The 14750-nt window shown below is 35.0% G+C and overlaps 1 protein-coding gene across 1 annotated transcript in view; it reads left to right on the top strand.

Annotated features, from left to right (window-relative positions):
* The window catches only part of Pex16 (peroxisomal biogenesis factor 16), a 131488-nt gene that overhangs the window by 44501 nt on the left and 72237 nt on the right, over nt 1-14750 (top strand). Inside the window, exon 4 of the mRNA XM_090414466.1 lies at nt 10978-11186. Within this exon, the coding sequence (XP_090270592.1) occupies nt 10978-11186 (209 nt within the window). The remainder of the gene's footprint in view (nt 1-10977; nt 11187-14750) is intronic.

Genomic DNA, 14750 nt, shown 5'->3' with positions numbered 1-14750 from the left:
CACAGAGACGGGCGATTTGCAATTCATTGTTGACCAAACAACAAAATGACCCCTTTTTGGAATGAGTCGTAACTGGTGACGAAAAATGGGTGCTGTATAAGAATAATAAACGCAAAAAACAGTGGCTTTCTCCAAATCAAACTCCAATTCCAACACTTAAAGATGAACTTCATCCATCTTCATCTGTTGTGCATTTGATCGGATATTCATGCAATTATTCATTACGAACTCATGGGACAAGGTAAGACTATCACAGCAGCCATCTACTGTGAACAATTACAGCAACTGTATCAAGCATTGTTAATCAAATGTCTTGCACTTGTCAATCGAAAAGGGGTAATTTTGCAGCAAGATAATGCAAAACCACATTCTGCAAGAATGACTCAAGAAAAAATTAGGCAGTTAGGATGGGACTTCTACCAATCCTCCATATTCACCAGATATTGCCTCTAGTGACTATCACTTATTCAGGTTCTTAGAACACAGCATAAAAAATAAAACCTTCCATTCGCAAGATGATGTCCAAAGGAATTTGATATAATTTTTTGCCTCCAAAAAAATTTTTTTTTTCGAAAAAGGAATTCTAAACTTAGTAGATCGTTGGAATAAGATTATAATTAACGATGCCGATTATAGAATTGAATAATGTTAATTTGTTCTTTAATAAAATTTATATTAAAAATGTACAAAAAATTGATTACTTTCCGGTTCCCCTTATATAAGAGAAAGAGGGTAGGTGATAGAACAGAGACCCAAGGCACCCCTGTAAAGTTTGAAGAGAGGGTGCCATCCACTATGACATGCAGATCAGAGAGAAAGTTCACTATCTATTTAAAGGATGGCTGGAAGACTGAAGGAATGCAGCTTAAATCTAAACACAGTTGAAAGCCCTGGAAATGGACAGTGCAATTTCTCTGAACCTCTTCATGGCACATATTCAGTGGCAGATGATGTAGGCTAAGACAGTGGTGGTGAACCTATTTATGTGCGAATGCCAAAAGTTCACAAATCGAGTTGCTGCCATGCCTCTGCATGCCAAACATTTGCAAATCAAGTTGCTGACACGCCGGGCAGTTTTTAATTGAGGAAAACGTAATAGAAAATTAATTTATTTATAATATATATATATATATACATAGGTAGTCCTCAACTTACAATGAGGTTCTGTTACAATGTCTCCGTCGTAAGTCCAATCTGATGTAATTCGAGGACTTTAATTCTTGATTTGTTTGATTTCTGTTGTAATATTTTCATAAATTAGGTTTCTATTTAACGTAAAATGGTTAAAAATGTATAAACTTACATAAACATTTATAAATTATTTATTAGCACATACAAATACAATAAAACCCTGAAGTTACGTGGTAGGTGGGACCAACAAAAAGCGTGTAATTCGAATTCGCATAACTCGGGGTATAATTTTGCATGTAATTTATATATACAAACATACAATTGGCACCAAATGCTTACAAAAACACCTTTTTTTAAGAAATATAATCATTATTGTAGTTTTTTTGTAAATAAAAAAAAGTTATTTCGATGTCGATGGTTTCATAAAATCTAATAGATTCGTCTGACAGCATAATGGTTTTTTTATTCCTTGCCTTGTGACTACAATTCATTCCTCGTTAGAATCTATGTCCTCCAAAATCGGTAAACCTTTCTTTTATGATTGTTCTTACTGTGGATTCCTGTAGATCGAACTTCTTTGCTAGCTCACAAATTTTCATTCTGCCTTCAAAATCCTTAATAATGTTGAGTTTTGTTTCCCAAGTCAATGCTTTTCTTTTCTTGCTAGCTGTAGAAGAATCAGACTTGCTTCTTTTGGATGACATTATTATTTTTTATGTGATAGAAGTTTTATCAAGAACATAACATTAAACAATCGTAAGGTTTGTAGACTATAAAAATCGTGTATGAATGGAGACCGCGCGCGCACATGTCAGTGCTAGTTCACAGCATGTGCTGTTGGATCCTACTTCTTGTCAATCTATACTTTGGATCCGACATTTATTTAACTTAATTATTTAACCGAGTATATTTAACTTACTTAATTCACCCGCTTTGGTTCGAATATTTTATGAATGGTGCAGTAAAAGAGATTCAGGCAAAATACAACTTTTGATTAACAAAAACAAACATTTAATTTTTATAATCACAAATTATACACTTAAGATCAAAATACTAAATAAGTTATTATAAACACTTCAGCCTTTCTGATAATACTGTCATACAAACTCAGACAATGATAAATCTGTTATCTCTAAAATACGGTCTTCTCACAGTTCTTGAAGTTTTCCAAATACAACAAAAATTGCAGTAATACCTCTTCACAAACAAACACTTTTAAAATTTACACTTTAGCTAACTTCCTCAATAGTTACTGTTAGTATAAGGAAATTCTAAGATGAAACTCACACAGTTCTCTGTACAGAAATATTAAGGTTGGAATAATCTTACCGATAATCTTTTCTTCTTCATTTACTTATACGTAAACACTTTGAACAGTAAACGGCACTCATTAAAATAATTCTTCTAAGCAATAACTGAATTAATCATCGGTCACAATACACATAAACAAACGTTGTTGCATAAAGTACTACCGATCACTCATGAAATAAGGCAACACACAATAATTCCTTAACTTGAGGTTTTATAAGCACAGTTGTTCATTCCTCCGGCATTCAATTAATTCTTTAGGCACTATAATTCTAAGCACAGCTAACGGTAAACTTCAATTTTTACAGCCTCTACTATTCTAGTAACTCCGTGCTTTATTTCAAGATTCTGTGTGTACTTGACAGGTCAGCCCTGAAATTAAATCTCAACTCAAGTAATCGCTAGTCTATCCGTAATCACTTAGCTATCTTCCGTAGCTTTATTTGTTATTCCGAAACTTATAAGCTAACCGCTTCTCGACTAGTAGACTTTATTTAGCTGCTTGAGTGACTTGCCGACTCGCTATTATCGCACTGTGATTCCCGAATGCTCCAATTCAAACCTAATGCCAATCCTCTCCTTTCTCTCTCTTTTAATTAAACTAATCTCTTAATAATAATTTCAGCGTTCTTTCCTTTTTATATCCGCTGTTCCCGCCTAAATTGTTCTCATGATCTAAAACTCTTTTCAATAAACCTTCTCTTCACGTGGTGTTCCAAACCGTGCTCGCTCACTTACATATGTCTCCATGACAACCAAACAAAATATAATAAAATTGAGGTATTGCATAACGCTAAACTTCTACAAATAAGAATAAAGAATATTTACATTTCAATTAATGCGCGGTTAAATTATCAAATACAAACTCTTATAATATTAATATAGTAATAAATAAAATAGCTTAATAATATTTAAATACAGTCTTTTCATTATTAATACATATATCTTTGATTAAATAATTAGATATTAGACAAAATTAAAGTAGTTATATGAATATTAAATTGTAAAATAAGTTGTTTACATTAAATAATATTTACAAGTCTAGCCTTTGTGATGGAAGATCATGTTGGATTCCGAAGCAAATAATAATTACTCCAATCTGTATATATTCAGAATCCAACAGTGCGACACTGGTGAATGCGGCCGGCGCCTGAAAGATACGACTAGTGGTGAGGCGTGAAACGGAACAGGAATACGTACATATAAAAACCACGTGAGTCGGGCTATGACTACATAAATACAAAATTAAGAAAGAAAAATTTAAGAAAAAAAATACATGAACACATATCAAAAATGGTGCACTTTAATTTGAAATTCCTTTAAATATTAGTTAACAAACAAAACTTATTAACGGTGTCTTTAATTAAGCAGGCGAGTAACTCACTTATTTGGATGATATGGTTATTTTTCGCAATCCGGAGTAGCTTTTTTAATCAGAAAATTGGTCAATGTTGTCTGTTGTTTTTTTTTCCCTTTTTTTTTTCCTCATATTTCGCGGTAACATCTGACTGCTTCTTGAATTTGCTTTTTGACTTTGGCGAAGCGATCAATGTCTTGATCCATATATGCGAGTAGCTGAAGTCCATGATTTAGTTTAGAAATTACTTACACTGATCCTTTTACAGTAAATTTTTTTAACGATTTGTCTTCATCTTCCTCATTATTCCTTTCTTTTTCTACAACTCTTTCGTTTTGGAAAATCAAGTCTTGATCAATCAGATCACCTTCTTCTATATCGGTAATATTGATTTCTAAATCCAGTTTTCTTGCAATTTCACCAATTTGTTCTATCATACTATGCTCGTTGTACTCTTCGAGTGTCTCCTGCGGTAGTAACTTTTTCCAAATTCCTTGCATACATTGGTTAATACTGTAATTTTTCCAAAAATCACGTAATGTTATAGCATCACTGTCCATTGCTGTTATTGCTTGAGAAAATGTAGTTTTCAGATAATGTCTTGAATGTAGCAATTGAACCTTGATCCATAGGTTGAATCATAGCTGTTGTATGGGCGGTGGATACATAACATTTATATTTTCATTCAAATCGCCGATGTGAAGAGGATGTCCTGGAGCATTGTCAAGCAGCAATAGAATTTTAAAAGGGATGATTTTTTCAAGACAGTAGGCACATACTTCTGGAATAAAACAATTTGTGAACCAATCTTCGAATAAAACAATTTTCATCCAAGCCTTAGAATTACTCCTGTAGTAAACTGGCAATTTATTCTTGTCAATGTTTTTTCAAAGATCTGGGGTTTTGTGAACGATAAACAAGAAATGGTTTTAGTTTAAAATCAGCAGCATTTCCTTCAAGAAGAAGCGTAATCCTATCTTTAAATGCCTTAAAACCAGGCGCCGATGTTGCTTCTCTGTGAATGTAGGTTCGTTCTGGCATTCTTTTCCAGAACAGTCCGGTTTCATCTACGTTACAAATCTGCTCTAGCAAATATCCTTCATCTTTTATCATCTCTTTCAGATTTTTCTTGAAAAATTCAGCAGTTTCAAAATCGGAACTAGCAGCTTCTGCTGTTATTCATATGTTATACAAGTTAAATCGGCTTTTGAATCGATAAAACCAACCTTTACTAGCATTAAATGTATGCTCGCCGTATTTATGTTGTTTCCTTAAATTGTCAAATAGGCTGTATGCTTTTGTTTGAATTATAAACAAACGGAGAGGAATATTCTTGTTGATTTGATCATCTATCCATATCATTAAAAGCTTCTCCATTTCATGAATTGGCCCTTCTCTTTTTTTCATTAAAACTGTACATTTCATATTAAATGTCCCTTTAGCTGCCTCCATTATTCTTGATTTATCTTTTATGATTGTTGAAACAGTTGAATGTGGTAGTTTTTCTTGTGCTATTTCACCGACTTTCTTTCCTTTGACATATGCTTTAATCTCCTTCATTATAACATCTAAACTTAAAGCTTTCACGCCTTCTTTTTTATGTTGGAATTTTCATCAGTAGTATTATTTTTCTTACTGGACACGATAGGGTTATTATGACGAGATACAAAAATTGCAACGAGAGAAACGAACACTTCGACTGCTGATTAGTAACTAACATGCCAAAGGCTGTGAAAAGTTAGAAGTGAGTGAATAATAGCAGCAGCTATTGTATATTGGTGATAGACTTTGCTTGTCGACTAATGGCGACACCCTGCGATGCGTATACAAAAGCAATATGATGTATGTATATGCTGGCAGCAAAGTTAAATTAGAGAATTTTTAATAATAATTTTTGGCCATCGTAAGTCGAGGACTACCTGTATATATAATATTTTATAAATAATTTATTTATTCATAATTTTATAAATAATAATTTATTTTATTTATAATATTTATGGATATATAAATTTATAATATTCAGTGTAAAATTGATTACTGTATAATTAAATTGATTTTAATGATATTGGTTTGGAAAAAAAAAAACTGCAGTGAGAAAAATATTTATGAATTTTAACTCACCATAGACCTCAACTGAGCAGGGGAAGCATCAGAAGGATGCCAAATTATCGGCGAAGTGCCCACCATATTTACTCGAATATAACTTGCCCTTGCATATAACTCGCACCCCTGATTTTACTTTACGAAAAAAGACATTAAAAAGTTTTGCATATACCTCACACACGAAAAAAGTTTAAACACATTCATGTCGGGGCGATAGTAACTCGCTCCCTGCAGTAAACAACATGCCTTCCCAAAACCACTATACTGCAGATGCATGAAAAACAAGTAGTTTTATCACTGAATAAGGTACAGAAACATTTGCAGTCTGTGTAATATATTTCTCAACAAATGGTGCAATTAGAGACAGCTGGAATAAAAACGGTGCTAACTAATGAATCACATATCCCCTCTCGCAGAAACTATGCTGTATAAACTCGAGCAAAACTGCACCAGAAACACAGTATCTAACTAAAAACTACTGTCCAATTTTCAATTACATGAAATAAGTGTTTATTTTATTGTATTTGAAATTCTCGATGTCATTATGACAGATCACAAAGGTTAACTTCAAATAAAATTCTATCACAAATTGAAAATGACATATAATGCTTGTGCGAGTTCCCCCGCCAGCTCAAACGCAAACAAGCAGCAATAGAAATCAACCAAGGGTTGAAACTTTGTGTACGTTGAACCCACCAGTAATGAGAAGTTCCATCAGAACGATGAATGACACCCCGTCGTTTATGTATTAAATCTAAGAAATATATAGTGAGTGTTGTTATGACAGTTGCAGATGTTATGGGATTCAGTTGAAGAGAATTGGCATTTCAGTTAAAAAATTGTCAGCTTGCTTTTATCTTTGAGTTGCGCGATCTTTTGTTAATACTGCACCAATCATATGCATGTCTTCATAGCTGCTCTAGCTATACTGGTCTACCATTGCTGTCTATTTAGCAGTATGCTTTCACTTCTCATTAGTCATTCGTGAAGGATTGTTCTTTATGTATCTCGTCTTGTAAATTAATGTTAATTTTTGTTTGAATAATGGGAAGAAAGATTTCACTGTTTGGGTTTCTGAAAATCTCTGCAGATATCTTGCGCTACAAATTTTTAGCTTTAATTATGGGAAAAAAAGTGAGAATTATATTCGAATAAATACGGTATTATCACATACACACGCCCAATATTTATATATGCAAAGGATGTAATTTAATAAATATGTATGAATCTCTCGATTTTAAACACTAGTTCCAACAATAACTAATATTTTGAATTTAAAAATACATAATTTTAATGCAGAAATTAAAACTTATTGAAAAAGTTAAACTTAGTTTCTTTTACTACAACTGAGTTTTTGGAAGTTTCAGTTATGGTAGTAAGAATTTTGTTGCTGTTTTCTGTCCATTAGCTTATTAATTCAGGGATGAAGTGATAGCCAAACAGAGACAGTCAGAAAGTTTCAAGCGGTTTGTCTGTTTCGTTATAAGCACAATCATGACAGAAAATTCAGTTTCACAAATATATGTGGTAGAAAGACAAAGAAGAAATCTCATTGATATTTCATATAAATTTGGATATTCATTTTTCATTCTTATCCAGAATTTCGAATTACTGATATAATTAAAAGTACTTTCCAGTTCTTTGTCCAATGATAATTCAAAAGTTGAAGGATTTTTTCATGGGAAAGGGCTGTCTCTTTTTGTTCAAAATGAAGGGTTCACAGCCCACATATTTTGCCTCCAGGAATCCTCATATTTGGGATAATACTTTTCAGTTGACAACATTAACATCTTCAAGTGGGCTGCAATAATATCTGAAACTGAATTCTGTGAGTAGAAATCATCTGCTTCCATAATATAATCTGAGTATGACTGAAACATTTCATTATTTCTTTCTGGAAACATATGAAACCAGAGTTTGAGTTTCTTTCTGAATGATTCGATCTTGTTCCAAGCATTAAATTTCGTTGTATCTCTGTACCTTGAAGTTTTAATTCAGCTCTTTTATGTAAGAAAATATATCGCTGAGATATGCCAGCCTGGCTACCCATTTCTCATCCTGGGAATAATGGGACATGTCACTTTTCTTATTAATTAGAAATAGCTCAGCTTCCTTTCGAAGTTCATATAACCTCTTGTGAACTTCACTGCAGGACAACCAACGAACTTCCGAATGTTGAAAGATTTCGATATCTGAAAATTCCTGATTACTCATGAATATTTCCATGTTTAAAAATATGCAGCTTCGTCACTGGCATTTCCTACATAGATGTTATTTAGGTGTTCTGGGTCTGAGCTTTTTGTTACACTCACAAATATTATATTGTCCTCAGAATATTTCCACTATAAAATATTTATTCATGAAAAATGACAGATGACGAAAAATGACAAATTTCAGAAGAAAGAACCTCTCGCAGCCTGGTATAATTGATGCCAGGGTCTGGCAGTTGAGAAACCCGGATTTACAATGAGTCGACTGAGGCAAAGAAAAATTTCATATCTCGACAGATATGACAGCCATGTTACTCTTAATATCATATGCTTAGAAGACGTGTTTTGACAAAGTTGCAGCTGGTGACTTTTCATATGCTAAAAATATTAAAGATAATAAACTTGAGTTAATTAATAAGCTTTTAAATAATGAAAAGTTTTGGAGACTAAACACAGTTCTTTTCTATCAGCTGAGTCATGTTATTATGGCCCTCAGCCAATGGCTAGAGGTTCTTTACATCAGCTGTAGTTTTCAGCTGCTGGGCCTTGTTCCTACAGTAGGCTTTGTGTTTGTTGGTTAGTTTCTTTCGTGTAAAACAAAATTTAACTTGTATGTATTGTAACAATTAAAAAAAGGTTGAATAATTTATAAGTGTATAAAAGGATATCGCCTGCAAATCGTTGACGTGCCACCTCTGGCACGCGTGCTATAGGTTCGCCATCTATGGGCTAAGAAATCAGTTATGGATCTTGATTGGTAGATCCATTCTGGTGGTTGCTGATTAACTGTGAGCTTCTAGATAATGAAGAAATTGACTATTGATAACTTTCTCCATTATTTTAGAGGATTGAGGTGATGGTAATTGGTTGGTAGTTGGACGGTAAATTTTTGTTTCCCTTTTTTTGGAATGGGTTGGATATATGCTTGCTTCCTTAAAATGCCAAAGTTATCTGATATTCTTCTTATATCTTTTTTAGCTGAGACACCACAGAGGCATATGGTGCTCAGTTGCTGGCAGGGAAGGAGGCAATTTGCCTTCGTCATCTGTGCAGGAGTTGGAGGAAAAGCTTGATGTCAGGAAGTCAGCTTTTTCTTTGGGTGATGTAACAGTAGTACCATCTGGATGGGAGAGGTGGAAGTGCAGGTGAGCAGAAGTTGCATCTGCTGGATTTTTTGCGTGACCAGAAGGCATGCCTCCCATTTGGATAAGAGGCAAGTTTTCTGCTATTGGTCTTTATGAAATTGGATTTAGATTTGCTGATAACTGTTTTACATTTATTGTATATTTCTGCATAGACTGAGTAGGAAGCTAGGGTTCTTGATGCAAGCCACCTGTCGTAAGCTGAGTTGTTTTCTTCAACTACTTTCAGATGTCTTCTGTTGAACTTGTGCTTGGAAAGTCGGTGGGAATTTAGAATGGAATCAGAGATGAATGCCATCATGCCATTGTGGATGATTTCTGTGACTTAGTGCAGGTGTCTGGATCAGAACAGAGAAAGCAATAGTTATGCCATGGAAAAGAGTAATAGTTATGGAGGTCATCCAGCTTGATACCTTTATAGTGTCAAAGCACATGAGGTTGGGTATGGTCAGAGGAGGGGACATTTTGTAAGACTGGAAACTTGCACAAGATTTTGGTCTGAGTTGCTGAGAGGGGAGATAACTTCTACAGCAGTGTGTCTGGAAGGAAAATTTGTTAAAGATCAAGGGTATGAGGAAAGTGGAGGGGATTGTTGGGGATTTGGGTAGGTAAGTGTACAATTTACGTTAATCATTGCTTATAGCAAAAACTTTTGCATCACATCCAGCTTGATTGGTAGTGTATATATGTCATGTTACAATAAGTGAATAGTTTTTTTAATCATGTACATTTTGTAGGATCATTGCAAATGATCTCTTTATGGTTTGAAACAGGGGTTCCCAATCCTATGCTCGTGGGCACCATGGCACCCGTCGACCAATTTGTGTGTGCCCGCCGCTGTTCAACCGTGTGCCGTATAGTTTGAAATAATCACGCAACAATTTATGGCATGCTATATGACACATGACGAGTATTAAACGCATACAATGTAAAGTAGACGCACATTCGAAGTTGTTCATTCCAGTTTAAGAACTGGAATATCATCATATTCTCCTAATTATGAAGTACTGGCCAATGAAATGCAATGCCAAAGATCACACTAACTTGCATATATATATTTAAATTTTTATATAATGTAAACTTTTAAGTAATAAAACATTTGATTATAATGTAAACTTTGTATGTATTCATTCAACAAACGAATTCAACAAATTTGCTTGAAAAAATAGATGGTGCCCGTTGCCCTATCGGTATTTTATAATGTGCTCTAGGAAATAAAAAGGTTGGGAACCCCTGGTTTGAAACATTTTTTTTATATAAATCTTCACTATAAGTACTATAGTTTGCATCAAACATGAAGCCATTTAGAACTTTACCCTTTTTACATGCTTCATGAACTTATACTAGGAATAACTCACAATCTAAACAGTTGTTTGACAATAAACTTTTAAAGATTGTACTTTGAATATTGGTCACAGATCTGATACATAGTACCAAATTGCATGTTTCTATTGCTGAATTGCTGTTATACAAACATGAAAATGAACACCAGCTGCCTAGCATTTAGGTTGTCATTTCTGCAAATGTATTACAAACCTTGGAATTTTCTTCTAGTTGTTTTAAGTTTACTTCTGTAAGTTTTTATTTTATTTTAGTTTATAATAATAAATCCTTCCAAAGATTTATTGCTCATTTGTAATAATCTTGTATCATTTCATAGCCAATTTGAAATTTTCCTAATAGCAAAAGGTACCTATCTTAAGTAATAAAGTTCTAAAAATTTTAGGACAGGTCTTAGGTTACTTCTTCTCTTGAAGTATGATCAAGGTATTCAGAAGTCTCCACCAATTTCACCATTAAACAGGCATCGTGATATTCCCCAACTGTTATCTCCAGAAAAACAGTCTACTTCACTTCCAAATGGCTCTCCAAATGAAGTTGATGTTACTTATAAATTGAAACGGTCTGGTCGATCTGTACGATCTCTTGCAGCAGGTAATATATCTAAATTTATTTATTTCAATAAATTTGGAAATTATTAATAAAAATATTTGAACACTGAAACTTACATATCTAAGTTATTCTTACGTGATTTGACATAAAATGTAGTAGTAGTAGTAGTATGTTTATATATTTGATGTTTCTTAGATAATACCAAAACATAACATAAAATCTTACTTCATCCTCTTTCTAAATAATTACTATAAGATTTGTCCAAGCATTAAAGAACATGGAATAAGTTATAGCATTTAATGCTAAATGATTGACATAATGGGTCACATGTAATCAATCACACTTGTAATTGCAAAAATGATTACTTCAGCAACATAATTATGCTTATTTAAGTTAAGGGATATTACATCCCATATTGTTCCATTGCCGAATATAGAAACTATATTAAGTTTGGAGAGACCAAGCGTAAGCAAATACCTGGATAGTGCAACACTGAAGCAACTCATAGCAAGGGTGGAGCAAGCTCCAATCGCTGTTCTTGGTATTTACTCATAATGTGAAACCCAGCTCCTAGGAGCTGTATTACTGTTCTACATTATGAGAGAAGGTCACTACCCAGACCGGTTTCAACCTTTATTGAGGTCTCATCAGTGAGTAGGTAGACCTAGTTAATACCAAGTTTGTAGCGAACAGAACTTACATACCCTGCTATAAGTGAACTTACATACCCCGATCATCAGTGACTAGGAGCTGTATTACTGTTCTACGCTCTGAGAGGTCACTACCCAGACCGGTTTCAACCTTTATTGAGGTCTCATCAGTGAGTAGGTAGAATGGGAGTTAATGTCTTTCATCATCGGCGTTTGGAGTGTAAAGATTGCTGAGAGTCAGCAGGTAGTAAGAGGGGAAGAGAACGAAAGGTAGAGTATGATAGTAGTAGGTAGTAAAAAGGCCTCAGTCAACCTGTTTAGCTGTACAACTCAGAGGTTGTGGCTGAAAGGTCTCTGAACATCATCTCCTTGCACCTGTTCTTTAAAAAAAACTTTGATATAAACTTGTCTTATTTTTCGCCCGTAAAATATATTTTAAATTAACAATTTAACTAACCAGGTTGTCTATGGAGGTCATCTCCTAACACCTGTTTTAGTATAAAACTTAAGCCAGGATTTTTTTTTTTTCCTCCAGAAAAAAGAAAAAAAAGAACGCTTATTTTCTTCCCTACTTCGGGACCACGGACATGCCGATCCCAGTGCAGAGGTTGTGCCAGAATGGTATTAACCACTATACCAACAGCTTAAAAAATTTAAAACCGAAGGGATAGAAATCTTAAAATTAAAGCCACAAGCAAGATATTGGGAGTTCTTTCAACTTTCCTGATATGATATGCCAAATATAGAAACAAACATGGAAATGCTATTTCAAAATATCAGAAATAGCTGGGGACAGCCATTTCACCAGGATCTAGCATGGCGAATAGCCTATGGTCAGCTACCAGTGAAGGAGCAGCGCTGCCTCGCTGTAAGTCTTCACAGCCCGGGTTCTCAGATCTGTCCCCTCCTATATGAACTGTAAGAACCCGTGAAGAAAGAAAAAGAAAAACAGATATTACTTTTTAAAGGAAGAGACACGGTATGATTAGGCCCTTTCTCAAGACACAGAGGATAGGAGGTTTGCACCATTTATTTACAACCCTCCCATCCCCTAGTATATGCCTTTCTTGTGTGAAAAACCTAGGGAGATAGAAATAGATTCCACTGAGGATTCTGGCTTGTTATGTTTTCATCGCTGATTTGGGACTTTTTTCGCACTTTCCAGGTGTTATACTTGATTACATTGATGAGGAAAATTGTAAATTTCCGAATTTTCTTGACTGGTGGGGGAAATTGCAGGTACAAGACCTCCTCTAGTGTAAGTGGTTGGATTCCCAGTATTGCGCTTAGTCTCTGCCAGATACGTCTGGCAGAGGAGGGGGGGGCACAAGTAAATAAAATGTCCCACCGTTTCAACGCTCTGGCAAATGTCGCAGAAGGGGTCGCACGGTCTTGAATTGTATCGGGACATAACCAGTTTCACCGGTAACCGACCATAGGCTATTCGCCATGCTAGATCCCGGTGAAATGGCTGTCCCCAGCTATTTCTGATATTTTGAAATAGCGTTTCCATGTTGGCTTCTATATTTGATGTATCACATCTAGAAAGTTGAAAGAACTTCGAATATCTTGCTTGTGGCTTTAATTTTAGGATTTCTATCCCTTACAACTATGCCAACAGCTTAAATTGTTTTAAGCTGTTGGCATAGTGGATAATACCATTCTGGCACAACTTCTGCGCTGGGATCAGCATGTCCCGTGGTCCCGAAGTAGGGAAGAAAATTCCCTAGAAAGTATTTAATTAGGGAGCCTGAAATATGGTTTGATTTTAAGGCCTTCCCTATGGTTTTGAGAGCGTTTGCATAGAATAGGCAGTTTAATTTCGGAAGTGAGAAACCCCCTTGATTGGTTTTGAGATTTGACATTCTATTTTAACCTCGTGCTTTCTTCCGTTCCGAAAAAAATCTATTAGTATTTTGTAAAGTTGATTCTCTTGGGTTTTTTTTATATTAGTTATATTTATTGTATGCATTAGCATGGGGATTATTACTGTTCTTCCGTAGAAGGAGAAATAATTGGGTTTAAATGGTTTTATTTTCTTTGTGCACTCTTCCCGGAATTTCTCAACAGGCAGTACCGGGCTCGTCGTGAATGGGATGCCTAGTACTGTTAGGGACTGAGTTTGCGGGACTAAACCACAGGGAAGGTTATTTGTATGGAAATTTCCAAAAATTTTAATTTTTATCTTTGAAGTATTAACACGAGGACCACTGGCCACACTGAATTTTTGCAATATGCCGAAATAAATGTAGATGGACCCAGAGTCTCTGAGCATCGGCATATGCAACAATTTTGCTCTGTCTGGAGACTAGGGATAACGGTATTCCTCTAACTGCAGGGGAGTTATCTATTTTTCTTATGAGGGGTTCTAACGCGAGTGAGAAGAGGAGAGTGCTTAGTGGGCAGCCCTGCCTTACCCCCTTCTTAATAGGAACGGGTTCCTCTCGGAACCCGTTGATAGCTGTTTGGGTGGAGGCCTCTGCATAGATGTTTTTAATTGTTTGGCAAAGCTTCCAGCCCACACCTGTTTTCTGAAGGATGTCCTGCAAGTACACGTGTCTGACGCTGTCGAACGCCTTTTCTAGATCCATAGAGAGAAGTGCCAAAGGGTAATTTTTGTTTTTGGCCAGACGGATTAGATCTCTTAAGAAAAAGAGATTTAATTCCATCGATCTACCAGTATTCTGTAAACCTGGGAGCTTGTTATGATTCTTTCTATATCGCGTTTGATGTGGCTGCAGATAATTTTTGCAAATATTTTGTAATCTGAATTGGTTAGGGAGATCGGTCGCCAGCTATGTGTGATCTTGATCTTTCTTTGGGATAAAAATTGTGTAGCTTTTAACGAATTCCTTGGGGATATTTCCCAAAATGAGGAATTCGTTAAATATTTTTACTAAAACTGGCAGTGCGTAGTCCCAGATAGATCGGTAGAATTCTATCCCTAATCCATCTA

The sequence above is a fragment of the Typopeltis vanoorti genome, chromosome 25, assembly GCF_054136105.1.
Source record: "Typopeltis vanoorti isolate ZY-2024b chromosome 25, IOZ_Tvanoo_1.0, whole genome shotgun sequence".
In the NCBI taxonomy this organism is placed as follows: domain Eukaryota; kingdom Metazoa; phylum Arthropoda; class Arachnida; order Uropygi; family Thelyphonidae; genus Typopeltis; species Typopeltis vanoorti.
Note: the sequence above shows the minus strand (reverse complement) of the source record. Positions and strands in the feature narration are given on the sequence as shown.